This window comes from Oxyura jamaicensis, chromosome Z (genome assembly GCF_011077185.1).
Source record: "Oxyura jamaicensis isolate SHBP4307 breed ruddy duck chromosome Z, BPBGC_Ojam_1.0, whole genome shotgun sequence".
Lineage (NCBI taxonomy): Eukaryota > Metazoa > Chordata > Aves > Anseriformes > Anatidae > Oxyura > Oxyura jamaicensis.
The window spans coordinates 26,957,264-26,972,101 of record NC_048926.1 but is presented as its reverse complement, the minus strand read 5'-3'; the positions used below and the strand labels follow the sequence as shown (position 1 = coordinate 26,972,101).

The following is a 14,838-nucleotide window of genomic DNA, read 5'->3' as shown; positions in this document are numbered from 1 at the left end:
AGACTTCCCAGCTGAATCTGTCTGTTTTGGAATTGAAATTGTGTTCTTGGTTTATGTGCAGCTAGTATTGGTAGGAGAGTGGAATTTGTTTGTTTGAGCTTCAGGCTTTCACCTACATGCTTTGAAAGATGAAGGAAGAAGTAAGATTTTAGGAGGAAAAAAAAATTCCGCAGAGCTTGTAAATTTGAATAAACCTATTAAGATTTTCAGGCAATGATCTCTTTCACTTTCAATTTGCAGTTTGGACGAGGGGGAAGAGAATTGTATTGTTTCCAGGAAATACATCAAAATAAGCAGTTTGCCAGTGTTCAGTGTTACAGAGTGCTCCACATAGCTGAAAATGTGAAAATATAGAGGTAAGGTCACCCAGACAACCTTGAATTCTGCTCTGCAGCTGCCCTTGAGGTAATCAGAAAGTGGGACCATCTCGTATCTCCAAAGCAAGCTGAGATGCACTCTGACTGTTCCTGAGTTAAACAAGCAGTGCTCTCAGGGCAGTTAATTCTAGCTGTTCATGAATGTGGATGAGAAATTACAGGAGTACCGCTATACACACAATGTGTCCCCTAACTTTGTTTGTTAGTTCTAGCACTTCGGTGGATGGCCAGGAGTGAGTGATGTTGAAGCATTGCTGATAGTAGTATTGGAATATGGATTTGGTGGCATTTGTAAAAACAAACATTTCTGGTCCACTTTTCTGCTACCTTCTCAGTGAACCGTACAAGTGTAACTACACTGTGTAAACCCTTTAATGATATAACTAATATTATGACTTCACAGTAGGGAACCTAGGGGGTGGTAAACGCTAAAACCATTAAAACAAAATCAGTAGAAAGCAATTTTTGATGCCAAAACTGGCATTAAAGGAGTAAGGGAAGTGAGACATGTCTGGCAATGGTATCAAACAGATTTTATGTTTTTGTATTTTAGGGCGATTTGTTTTTCTTTTTGTCTTTTGGTAATGTATAACCAAAGTTTTCTAAGGTTTCTAAAACCTAGAACTCTGTTTTGGTTTTAGATTAAATGAAAATGCTGCATTAAGAATGTTAATACAGGAATGCATAAAGAATAAACTTCGTGAACTTCAGGAACTAGCTCCTGCCAGAGAAGCACTTTTCAAATCATTCTTAAAAGTGTAAAAAGCTGTGCCTTTTTTTGGAGAGTCTTTAAATATTTTCTCTATGAAGGAGTACAGTAGCCATAAGTGAGGTGATGTTATTTGGACGATTTAATGCTCTTTTCATCTCCAATTGTTGAAAACAGAGCTATTTAAAAAGGTGTTTAACTGCATTTCTTCTATTCATGTGTTTCAAGAGCAACTAATGTTTGGTGAAGTAATCAACATTAATGCAAGCAGCTTCATTATAAATTTATTAGGTAAGGGTTCATTTTACTTCCCAGTTTGAATAGCGTTCAAAGGAACTAAGAGAGTATGCTTGCAAAGTTTCTATCTGAGGATTTTGCTTCGTCTCCTCTCCATCCTCCTCATGCTATAGATCTTCACGAAAGCCAGGTGTAAGAATGGAAGCTCAGTCAAAAAACTTGGCGGCAAAGGTGCAAATATTTGTATTTTGGAATGTAGTATTTAGCATGGGTACAGTTTCAGCTTTCTACTTTTTTCCTGTCTTTTAATTCTTCCAATGTCTTTTAACCAGAGCAAGGATCTGTACATAAAATGATGTTCTGTACCAAATTACATCTGATCTCCGTACAGTGCATTTCCTGGTGCTTGAGAAGCAGGGAGTGAGCCTTTACCTGTGCATGCGTAATGCAACTGATGGAATCCGTAAGGCAGAAAATACAGTTTGGTTCAGTTGCCATATTTTTTGAGAGGAAGCAATGGGATGAACATTGTTAATGGAAACTAGCTGCTCCATGAGCACCATACTAGAGTAGCACTGTTTTTGAAAAGTGCTAAGATATGAGAAGTATAAACACAGTATGTAAAATAATTCATATCCATCTTAGAGGCTGTTTTTTGCATTGATAGAGCACCTACCTCCTAATGAATTATACATAACAGTAACACAGTATTAAAGATGATGTGTAACACAGCCATGCAGAGGAAGATAGTTAGTTGGAAGCCCTCTTAAAATGCTTGTGCTACTAGACTTTTTTACTTTTTACAATACATGAGTTTTTTTTAGCTTAGAAAATAATGATGCATTTTCAAGCATCATGAATGATAATTCTAGGGATTCCTGCTTACCTTCCAGTGGGGTCTGGGTGGGATCCACTCTTACTTTCTTGTTGCTCTACTTGATCAGAAATGAAGATTTAATGTGCTTGTTTTGATGGTAGTAATAAGACAGCAATTCTCAGTGTTAATAAACATGAGTTTAAATATGAGCATCCCCCACACACACAGAAAAGAAAAAGAAAAGGAAAAAAGGATGACAAATTGAATTCCAAGCCACCTATGAAGTATTACTGGAGGCTTATTTGACTTTCAGTCAATTACGTTGCAATACATGAATCATCAGTAGCGCTCTGTGGCACAGAAATGTGGGATGATGGTCTGAAAGGAGAAAATAGGGAGCAGTGTCCAAAGACTCTATGTTTCGTTATCTTTGAGTAGGTACATGGAAGAGAAATATAATATAAATACTGCTGCTTATACTTCGTAACACTTTGCTATGCTTACACAAACCGTGCTACCTACTGAGCCATGGAGACTTGCACGGCAGCAGGAGAGCCCTGAGTTAAGTGAAGTCCACACCAGTGCTGGATCACGAAGAACCATCAGGGCATGCGTCCTCTCATCACCTCCTCTGTATCTTTCTGCCATCATTGTATGCTTCATTTACAGTAAAGAAGAGAAAGTCAAATTCTGAGTTGCAAGCCAGGTTGCAGTAGGATGAGCAGGTGTCATTGACTGTTCAGGAAAATAGCGATGACACAGAGTAGGTGCCAGGACAACCAAATAGCAATAACAGTGAAGGGCTGAAGGGTCACCTTGTCAGCTGGCAGAAATGCCTTTCCACCGAGATTCAGATAATGCTTTTCCTTATCTGATTTCTTTGGTGTGTGTAGAATGAGAAGTTTGATAACTGGAGTCTTTTCCACTAAAATGCAGTTTAGTCAATATACTGATGGAAAATAAAAACTTCAGGTATTTTCTTCTGGCATTTTTAACATGTTTTGATAGTTGGGGAAACCATGCCCTAAAATGCTGAAAGTTGTGACTTTGAAAGAAATAGGATATATAAAAGTCCCATGATTAGCAATCAATCAATTAGATATTGTGAGAACAAGAGAAAGGCATAGGAGGGATTATTTATATATCTTGCACTTTGATAAAACCCACAATACTTGTTGATGTTCATTTCAATAAAGCTTGAGCTTGTCAGGAGACCAGTAATAGCATTTGATAATAGATTTAATGTACAGTGTAAATAAATTAAAAAAAAGATAGGTAAGCAATTTTCAAGATTTTTTTTGTTGTTGTTCTTTCTTGTATTCTTACTTCTACTTGGCTGAAATGCTCACCACAACAAATACTTCCAATACATCTAATACTAAAGTGAATCAACCTGGAAGCTAAAAAAGGTATTTCTATTTGTGTAGATGAATTCTGCTTCGTGCTGAAGTAGGTGTGAGGCTGATGTTTGTGGGCAATGCCTGAAACTGGAGCTGTTTGCCTGTTAGGTGCCCATCCCACTGGCTTCTGTGTCAGAAGCATGTATGTTGGAGGAACAGATGAGGTTGGGCTCTGTGGAATGATGTGTCTCCATAGTTTCCAGCTTGACATGGACTCTGTGCTTGCTGCTCAGGGTTGGATTCCTCCTCAGTTGTCTATGTGATGGTCCTTAGCTACTGGGGAAAGTGCTGTCTGGGGACCTGAGTTGCGCTTGGAGGAGGTATGGAGGAGGTGAGTGGCAGGATTCCCTGCGGTCCCTCTCTCTGAAATGGAAATTGCAGAAGAGCAGCTCAGTAGCCAGAGCTGAGTATTTCCTCCCTACATGCATCCTCTTCCTGCCACTCCCAGCTGCTTCCAGCAAGCAAACCAAGTTACAGTAAGCCCCAGATGGAGGAAAGACGTGAGCCAGTCGTATGAAACCTTTCCTAAACAGCTAGGACTCTGAAAAGTGAGTGAAGAGCAGAACTGTCTGCTGAGTGTTGACATTTACTGGTTCTTCTGGAGGATGCAAAAAGGGCATCATTAGGGATGCTTTTATCTCCAGGAAAAAACATTATGGGCTGGATTGTCAGGGGAGCGCATGTTGAAAATACAGAGTGTATTTCAATGTGGTTCTAGTCAGCGTTCAGCATCCAATATTTTCTGAGTGCTGTGCAGGAAAACATTGATTGCCTCAAAAGACCTAAATCTCTGGGCTGTTTATCCATTCAGGATCAATACTGAGCTAGGAGCTCGGTGTTTCAGAATGACTGAGTTCCCAGAGGATCCACAGTGGTCACAGCACCGAGCCTGCCAGAGTTCAAGAGGCATTTGGATAGACAACACTCTCAGATACATGGTCTGATTTTTTGGTGGTCCTTTGGGGATCCAGGAGTTGGATTCAAGGATCCTTGTGGGTCCCTTCCAGCTCAGGACGTTCTATGATTCTGTGATCCACAGGGTGACATAAACGAAGGGTGAAGGGAACTGAAGTAGGGATAGCATCATATCTCCAGTGTGTTCTGTTCGTATTAGCCAATAAAAAACACATCTATTGCATAGGTGATAATGGTAATTCCTCAAAGGAAGGGTGAAATTAAGCCTTTTTCATGCATGCTTGCAGCACAATATGGAGTCTAGGCTAGATACCTGCTTTCCTCATCCTTTGTGGAGGAGAAGGGTATAACACACATCTCTTGATGCTGCAGAGCTCAAGCTAGTCATATGTCAGAAGTAATCCAGAGTAGGTTGAGTTCTGTTGGCATGGCATAATTATTTGATTGTGCATATATTTTTTTTACAGAGGAGATGGCAGAGTTTAGTTTGGACATGCTCCTTGAAAGAGGGAGGACCACTGCAGGTGGAAGGATTTTGTATGCCATTATAGAGCAATGGTGCAAAAACATCTGGCTGGCATGTCTCTCATTTCAGCCTACCATTAAATGATGTGTGTGGCAGTAATTGTGAGTTTGTGACAGGACTGGGACAGAAGTCAATGTACTTCATCTGTCCTGTAATGTGACACTTGCGAGAAGCTCCACCTTAAATACTCCTTGAAGAGTTAACACTATGGTTTTTTAGTTTCTGTTGTAGATCTGTGTTGTAGATCTGTGTTCTTCTGAGAGCTGTGCTTCCAGTGCTGCTTTTCCTAAGGCAGTGTTCAGGATGCTGGTGCTGGAAACTGCAGAGCTTTGTCTCTGTCTGTTAAAGCGAGACATCTTGGAGTCAGCTCCAGGATTCTTCCTCCTGCCTTGGAACATAAGAAACCTGTCTGCCTGTGTCTAGCTGCTGACTAGGCTGGCTGGATTAGGGTTTCCCTGAGACCTTTTTCTCATGATATGAAAGTGGTGTTTTTTTTTTTTTTTTTCTCTGACTGAATGCCAGTGATTTCTCTTTGGAAATTGTACTGAAGTCAAACCGCAAAAATGTAGGTACTTGTGAATATAGATGAATTGACAAGCACTCTATTAACAAACTACATGGTTTAAATGAAATATGTGTGTATGTGTGTGTGATTTTTGTTTTTGATTGAAGCTCTGCATTTCATTTTTGCAGCTTGTTGGAGGAGAACTTCTCAAATCCTATCTGACTCATAGCAGGCTGTACCTATGCATTAACAAGCAATGTGCTGCACAACCCTGTTGTTTTTGGAAAGTGTTCAGCTGTAAAAACAAGGCCACATCTGAGCTGAGGCAGCCTCCTCTTAAGACAGGCTCTTTTTTGTGGCCCATTTCAGTGAGTGGAAGAAGGCTTGTGTGTAGCTGTTGAGCCCATCTTGCCGTTTTAAAGCTATGGAGTTGCTTCTGATACGCTTTTCTCATTTGCAAGGAATGTAATTTTTAGGGTATGAATTTTGAGGATGTATTGTGTTTGAAATATAATAATAGAAATGAGTATTGCCATGATGGCTGTAATTATAGTAATTCCAGTGACTTACTGTGGCAGTAATTTGCTGTTCAGGGTATTTAAAGCAACCTGCCTTGGGGATAACTTCTGTGAAGTTTCTAAATACAAGCACCAGACATTTGGGATATTGGTGTGGAGTAAAAGGCTGCTGCAATTGCATCTCTAGGTCAAATTTAAAATTCCTTTCTCTGCCTCCGGAGATCAGAAGGGCTGAATTCCCAGCACTTCATGTGCTGCCGCTAAGAATGTCTCCGCAGCTGGGCTCCGCTGTCTGCTGACCTGTTTTATTCTACTGTGTCCATTGTGTGAAAAGCACGCAGCGTGTCCACTCAACCAGCCGCCCCTCCTCCGGCATCATTGCACCAGCCTCTCCTCGCACCGGGGAAACTTTGGGCAACTGGGCGTCCGATAAGTTTACCATGCTTTATTTTACTAATTGTGGAAGATGCAAATGGGATAGGGTGATATTGGTACCTTCTGATTTGCTGTGTAGTAATTCTGCTGGTTTATTCTGTTCCCAGGTGCTGTGACAATGGAGTTGAGCTGCACTGAAGTACCTCTTTATGTAAGTTCTACAACATCGGGCTTCTGCCCTGAGAGTCGTTTTCTTTTGGGTAACAGGTCATTCACACGCAGAGTGAATGAAACCAAAAACCATTCTCTGGCTGTCTGCGACCTTAGGCTGTTGAATGTTGCTGTCAAAAGCAGGCATGTGTGGGGATGGGATGATGGTTTTCAATACTGTAGCTCCATTCTCTGAAGTAAGTTTAAAATTATTTTACCTTTAGGATAATTATTTATTCTTCATCATTCTCAATCTCAGTTTTCAAAACAGTTATTGTCTGTGAAGAAGCAGCACTCGCTTTCTAGTTTCTCACAATTTACAGCTATCATAAATAGCTGTACAATTATACAATTCTAAACTATCATTCTCTCCAGTTCCTCACATCACAAAATTATACCTTATATATATGTATGTAAAACTAATAGATTGAAATTGGTAATCAAAGGTAGTTTTTCTGCAAAGTGTGAAGTGAGTGAATATAATAAGTAGAGCTCAGAAGAGATCAAAAACATGTTAAAAGATGTGAGGAAATGCATTAGTTGCATTTAACTTACTGGGATGTAATGATGGGAATTAAATCTCAAGCAACCTAGTAAATATTATTACTAAACCATGGTTTATCTTTTTTAGCTTGTTCTCCCATGATTTCCAATTAGAATGGTAGTAGGGCTTCTGAATTGTGTTGTATAGGGGAGTAGTGGGACGGTACTGATTGGGAATGAATTGGGTGGTGAAAGATGGAAATAAAGCAAATATCTGCTTATTGTGATAAGATAGGGTTGGAAATGGAGGCAGGCATTAATAATCTGTACCCTGGAGCACTGAAAGAACATAGGATTTTCTAAAACACTAAGAGTTTTCATCGTCTTTGTCAGCTTGGGAGTGGGAACCTCAGGCTGGAGAAAATTAACTGCAGCATCTGTAAAGGTGGGGTGGAGGTTTGTAAGAACTGCTCATGTTGTGTGCAAGGTCTCAACAATTTTTGACAGGAAGGATAATTAAGAACGTGTTGGTAATTGGTAGAATTTAATATGGTTTTATCAGAGGTAGCTGTATCAGACTAATCTGATATCTTCCTGTCATAGGATAACTGATGGACTAGACAAGGGCAATGTGGTGGGCTTAATCCTGCTAATTGAAATGAAACATTTGATGCCACATCTCAGAGGAAATTCTTCTGTCAGATGAAGAAGGTGGAGACTAATACTGGTCCTGTAATCCAGATAAGGATGTATGGATACTGCTATGGGTTACATTGCAGGAGCACTCACTAGGGTAGAGAGAAAGTTACTACAAGTGATTCTCGCTAAGGACCAGATTAAAGGCCAGTTGTGTTTAATATTTTGATTATAAACTCGTGAGCCAGATGGAGGTTTGTGAGATCTGTGCAAATGTGTGGACGTTATAGTATTGTTTAACGCTGAGGATAATTCAGTTACTACATGGAAAGATAGGATTGTCCTACCTCTTACTTATTCCAATTAATAAGAGCATGGTACAAAGCCATGTATTTGAATACTAATTGTGATAAATCTGTTATGAAGAAGGGGCTCATCAGGTGGAGGCAGAGGAGGCTGGGCTGTGTTAGTCACTTATTGAGAATGAGACTTGTGCTAGAATGTGATTTTACCTTGGAACACTCACTGTTCCCAGGTAAACAAGTAAGCTTTGCACAAGTAAGAGCCTGTCCTGGATCTGAGTGTTGCTTCAGGACTTGCTGGTTGTGGTCTGCAGCTGCTCTGGTGGGTTAGCATCTGAAAGTGTTTCAGCTTCACAATCCTACCCCTTACAATATTGTTCCTGATGTGAGTGCTTCTCAGCGCATCCGGGAAGATCAAAGAGGTCTGTCCATCTTGAGGAGTCCTTGAGTCAAGGTATTTCTTTTCTCTTAGTCGGATCCAATTACTTTGTCAGTTCTGGAAGCTCCTTCCCACTGCTGCTGCTTTATTTGCATGACTTTGCTGGAGAACACAATCACGTCAGCATTCATATTAGACGTGAAAGTCCTTTCTGATTTGAAGTTCCTTAGACTGTTTTCATTAAGCAGTTTTCTGGCCAGCTGAGCTTAGCAAAAAATTGTTGAGTCTTTCATCCATTATAAAGGACAGAAAAAGCATCTCTTGGGGAGTCAGGAAGCATGACAAATATTTGCATTGCAACGAATCCAGTTATTTCTGATGTGTTTCATCCCCTTTTAAAGGGGATAGTGAAAATAGAAAATATGACATAATGACAGTTGCATACTGTTAACTTGCAACTTAAAAAATAATGCCAACGTATGGTTATAACATGTTATTTTTTGCAGAAGTAAGGTGAGTTTTAGTAAGTAGTAAGTATTTTTTGCTGTCAGAAAAATCTTTCCCTGAAAGTGATCAAAAGGTAGGAACTAATCACAACCTTCCAGCCTCTACAAAAGCATGGGGTTTTGCTATTGGAGAGAGAGGGAGATCTACTGTATGCTAGGTCCAATATTAAGATGCTTTTCACACTGTTCTCAGATATGCTTAGTATCTGGTGGATTTTATGCCCTTCCTAATTCTGAAAATGTCTGTCTGAGAGGCTTGCATTTCATGTAAAATTATCTGAGAATAACTATATTTCTGTGTTTATAACACAGTTAATATTTTTAAAGATTAGGCAAGGTACTTTTTTGACTAGCTGTATTTGAGCAGTTCTTACAAAGCTGGAGGATGCATACAGCACTGTTATTTCAAACTGTCCCACTTTGTCAGTACGGAATTTCTTCACAAATCTAACATAGTATGTGTAATCTTGTCAGCTGAGTGAGAGCTGTTTATTTTCTGTTGCATAGGAGGGAATGTATTCAGAAAGCCCAAGGATCTTGCTGATATGATTTTTGTGAAATATAATTTAAAATATTCTATGAAATTACTCCATTTCAAAACTGCATTATTTTGATACACTTCTCTTTATATATAATTTTTGTAGCAGCAATACGATTAAAATCTAATTACAACACACATAAATGTCATGGTTTAAAAAATAAATGGTAATGAAACAGAAAATTAAATATTTCAAGCACATGTTTTTCAGTTAATTTGAGCAGCCTGTTTCCGGCTTCTAGACAGCAAAATCCTGGTAACCACATCATAAAATTAGTCTTTATAAACCCATCTGATTTTAAGACTAGCCAAGTAGAAACTGATACATCATTTGTGATGTCTCTTCTTTCAGTGCTAATAATTTGTTGCTTCAAGAAGAACCAGAACTGAAATAGCCTTTTCCCTTCTAAATTATGCTTTTTTTAACTGATACAAATAAAATCATGTTTATCCAGTTCTTTCTGCAAGGATCTCAGCAAGATGAGTCTTTTCATTTTACAGCATAGGAAATACAGTATATGGAATAACTCTGTCCTGTCCTTAGGCAACCATCAGCTTCATTGTTGATGGTAAAAAATATGTAAAAAGCAAATATTTTCTTTATAACACATTTTAGATATTAAAAAAAAAAAATATGGTAGTTGTTCCTTATATTGAAAGCTGATACTAGTGTGTAGTGTGTAAAAACAGATCACTCTAATGGAAAATTCTAATTCTTCCTTCTTATTTAATGGTAGGTGACTTTTTTTGTTGTTTCCTTTTTTTTTTTTTTTTTTTTTTTTTTTTAGAGAAGTATTATTGATCATCAGTGGTGTTGATCTTTGACATTGGCAAAGGAACGTTTTGCTGCCATGGGGCAAGCAGACCGTGGGAGCAGTCAACTTTTGAGAGCAGAAGATGAGTGATCTCAGAAGTTTGTAAATTATTCTTTACTGAGAGCCCAGTAAATGTCTCCCTTGGGAGTAACAGACAGAAATAAAGAGATGTAGAGTCACAGAGGGTATTCTCAGCAGTTCCCTATAGATGACAGAGGGGCCTCATCTTCCAAGGAGATGCTGGAGGCTACATATCCATTCTTAGAATCGTAGAATATCATAGAAAAATTAAGGTTGGAAAAGACCTTCAAGATCATCTGATGCAACCATCACCCTACTACCAATATCACCCACTAAACCATGTCCCTATGCACCAGGTCCAACCTTTCCTTGAACACCCCTGGGACAGTAACTCCACCACTTCTCTGGGCAACCCTTTCCAAAGCCTGACCGTTCCTTCTGAGAAGAAATGTCTCCTAATTGTTTTAATTGTTGAAGAGTAGTGCTCTTTGTTCAGTTCTTTGTTTTAATTGTTGAAGAGTAGGGGCATGATGTTTCAATTTTTCCACTCACCAGGGACATCGCCCAAATGCCAGGACTTTTCAACTATGATGGAGAGAGGCTTGGCAACTCCATCAGCCAGTTCCCTCAGGACCCTGGGATTCATGTCATCAGGTCCTATAGTCTTGTACCTGTTTAGATTCATCAGGTGGTCTCGAACCTGCTCTTCACTTACACTGGGTGGGACTTTGATCCTTCAGCCTCCATCTATGGGTTCATGGAAATGATAGATTTGGGAAGCCCGTCTACCAGTGCAGATGGAGGCAAAGAAGTTGTTGAGTACCTCAGCCTTCTCCATGTCTGTTGTTGCCAATTACTCAGATATAGAAACTCACTCCTAATATATGAAATTAGCCACCTATATTCGCTTACACACTACTGTTTTCACCCCTCAGTCTATTTTCACAAATGTTAAAGGCGCATGGTGGCCCCCAGGGACTCCTCCTGTCACCTCAGTGCAGCAGCCTGAAGGAAGCTGGGTCCTCTCTTGTGCTCTTCCTCGAGGCTCTGCGTAGAAGGGATGCCACCTCTCACACAAGGGCTGAGGGATGGGAAAGAAGCACTCACACAACCCCTGAGAATTGGCAACAGAGTTCTTTATTTCCAGAACATCTCACAGGTAAGCCTGCGGGATGTCCATGGTGTTTGGCAGCTTCAAGCTAATGCTTGGGTTGGAGCCCACAGGACGAGTAGGGAGCTCTCTGGGCACTCCTACAACACTGTTGGTGTGCTCTGATGGCAGCGAGCAAAGACATGCCAGGGTAGTCGCAGCTCTGATCTGGCCAAGATGGATCCACATCCATTGGTTCCTCCACATCTTCTGGTGGAACCAGCTCCTTCTGCCATGGTATTTGGCAGAAGGATGAGCCAGTCCTTGCCCAAATGGGATGTCTTCCATCTGGAATGTTCTCAGGCCAGGGTGCCGAACAAGGGGGTCGTCCAGTTCCATGTCTAGGTCCCATGCCACTGTCTGGTTCATTTCCATGCATGGGTTTGACGCTGCCATCTGTTTTACGGCCATGGCCAGCGTCCCACACTGTATTTTGGATGATAGGCATGGCTCTGCTCCCCGCAGCTGTCTGCCTGACGCTCCTGCCTTCACTCCACACCACTTTTGCACCAACGGGAAGGCCCAGCCCCCCTGTTGCTGTATGGCTGAGGGGGCGGCCTATTCCCCATGTCGTTGCGGTGCCAGTGGTACTGCTTATAGGTGTCTGTGGGCTAGGTGCCAGATGTCCCTTGGGCACTGGTGTGAATTGTGCCACAGGCGCTGTGCCTTCACCCATAACACGTCTCCTTGTTAGGTGCACTCCTTCTCTGTGCTTCCTTGGACTGCATGGTTGTCCTCACACCAAGGAGGCCTGCTGCTTGTCTTGCTGCTTTGGCTCATCTTCCCGCCACACAAGTTGGCTGTCAGACGGCCTTGAAGAGCAGCGAGTAGTGGGCCAGCTGCGGGGGTCCCATTTTATAGGGCCCGCAGCGAAGGCGGGGCAGTGGTGGCCGCTGTGACCTCAGCAAGCCTCTGTGATGGAGTGGCCCATGCATGGCCAAAGGCGGCTGCGTTGGGAGCGGCCTGGAAGATGCCCTCACATGGAGAAGGAGGAGGGTTGGGAGGGCTGAGGGTCCCTTTTCTGGGGCTGGCTCCCCCAGGGCCATTTGGCTTGCCAGAGAGAAAGGCTGCCCCTCGGCCACAGGGACTGCCCTCCACCTCTCATCCTGTGCCCTGGGTTTATTTTTAACACTGTTTTTTAGGTGATTAAAATTAATTTATGGAAAAGAATAGAAGCAAGGTGCATCGTCAGCCCTACTTCCCATGTCAGCTTTGTGCTCTGAGTGAAGAATTTCTTCCTCAAATCACATCCAATCTAAATCTCCCCTCCATTTGTTCAAAGCCATTACTCCTTGTTCCATCATTACACTCCCTGATACAGTCCCTCTCCGCTTTCTTTTAGGCCACTGTTATGGGTTAGGTTAGGTGGCAAAACTGCAGGACCTTGCAAATTGCAGCCTTACCTACCTTGTTCCACATGTTCCACATGACATTCTCCCGCTCAGGCTATAGCGTGTCATCAGTCTTAGATTGATCTCGCTGAGCCTCCTCCTCCCCAGGCTGAACAGCCCCAGCTCTCTCAGCCTCTCCTCACAGGGGAGGTGCTCCAGTCCCCTTATCATCTAGATGTCCCTTTGCTGTATTCTGTCCAGTATGCCCATGCCTCTCTTGTACTGGGGGGCCCAGAACTGGACACAGCACTCTAGGTGTATACTGTGGCTTCACCAGTGGCCTCACCAGTGCTGAGTAGAGGGGAAGGATCACCTTCATTGACCCAGTGGCAATACTTTGCTCAATGAAGCCATGGAAAACATCAGCCTTCTTTGCAGCAAGGGAACCTTTAAATGTCTGTTTGGGTTTGGTGCTCAAACTGTTGCAGCTTCCTTGTTGAACTGTAGGTTGCACAGAGGAAGGCATGGTTATATACTTACTGATGTATCAAACTGCTCTTACAATGGTTGAGGGTCAAGGGTGTTTCCCTCTGACTGGATCAGGGATGCCTGAGGTTAGGACATAGTGCCAAGCTGCTTTGAAGCTGCAGAGCCTTCAGGCTGTCCCACTTCGGTGTGAATCAGTGGTTCTCTTTGCCTAGTCTGTGCTGCAGAATGCTGAGTGTGTGAAGTTTTCCAGTCACCCTCCTCCATCTTTCTCCTCCACTTTTTCTTTTTTTTTTTTTTTTTTTTTTTTCCTCACCATTTTTCCTTGTATCAGTCTTTAGAGTTTACATGGTCAAATGTGCTCTTTGCTTGTCCTGCTCTTTGCTTGTTTGGGTTAGTGATTTGCTTTGGGTGGTGTAATGTGGGCTTGATTCCCTCTATTTTAGCAGCCTGTGTTTTCCATTACTGTCATAATGTCAGTGCCTGTGAACTTTTTTCTTTGGAGGTCACAAATACTGTTTTGTAGTCAGGAATGTTGTTTAACTTCATCACCTCACACCATCCTTTGTAAAGGTAAGTGCAGTGAAGTGCCTAAAAGCTAACAAAGGTGGGATAAAGCACAATCCAGTCCAGGTTTCTTAGATCCAACCAAACCTAGTGGTAGGATGGGGCAGCATCCTTACTCTGTAGCCTTTAGCCAGTTAGAAGTTAAAGATGTCTGTATGAAGAACATTTTCCTGTGTAGTGGTTTGCTTTGCTTTTACAAGTGAAAACTGCTTCTAATGCAACCTGTTCCTGGCATATCCATGGTTCAAGTGTATCCCATCTTATTTATGGTGCAAAAGATAGGAGAGCAACTGCTTTAGAGGCAGGCGCATTGAGCGGCTGCTTCAGACCATGGCTGGGCGGAGCTGTACATTGGCAGCTGAGCATAAATGGGGTCCCCAGCAGCTGTGCGTCCAGCTTTGCTCCCTGGCATGCACTCCCACATGGTAGTGGGAGGTACTCAGGTAGCAACCTGGTGGCCTCGGCTGGCCTTCCAGCTGGACCTGCCCTGAGCAAGTGGAAATGACTCTGTGGCTTCCTTTCTGCCAGTTGCTGGCAGCCTCCCTGCATTAACTGCTGCCCAGGAGCTGCAAAACTGGAAATTAAGTGCTGGTTTGGGCAAGACAGAGGCTGGCAGCTTTTTTACTGCATGTGATATACTAGTAGCCTATCCCTACAAAGGCATGCCTGATTACAGCCTACCTCCATTAATTATCCCTTGGATCTCCTCTATTTCCTTCTGTCATTACATAACAATTTTAAAATTCTTGTGGTCTTGTTGCCTTTTTCATAGGATATGCCTTCCTTCTAGGAGTGTTTGTATGAACACCTGGGCTACAGTCTGGCTTGTTAACATCTTCATTGTTTTCTTAATCAGTGATATTTCGGTTCCTCCAGGATGTGCAGGAACCTGAATGAAAGCACAACTGCTTTTTCACAGGAACCTTGGTAATTGAAGGTATCTGAGCAAGTAATAGGACAAAGCGAAATAACAAAGTTATTTCATACCCTAGGGGCCCAGAGAACAGCAACAACAAATTCCTGGCCTAGATCTTA

General features: G+C 42.0%; 1 protein-coding gene across 4 annotated transcripts in view; it reads left to right on the top strand.

Moving 5' to 3' along the window:
* Positions 1-14,838, top strand: part of ARHGEF28 (Rho guanine nucleotide exchange factor 28) — a 127,695-nt gene that overhangs the window by 2,357 nt on the left and 110,500 nt on the right. For all 4 annotated transcript variants that reach the window (XM_035310022.1, XM_035310024.1, XM_035310023.1 and 1 more), the window contains exon 2: positions 6,547-6,590. In XM_035310022.1, the coding sequence (XP_035165913.1) occupies positions 6,558-6,590 (33 nt within the window). In that variant the 5' untranslated portion in view covers positions 6,547-6,557. The remainder of the gene's footprint in view (positions 1-6,546; positions 6,591-14,838) is intronic.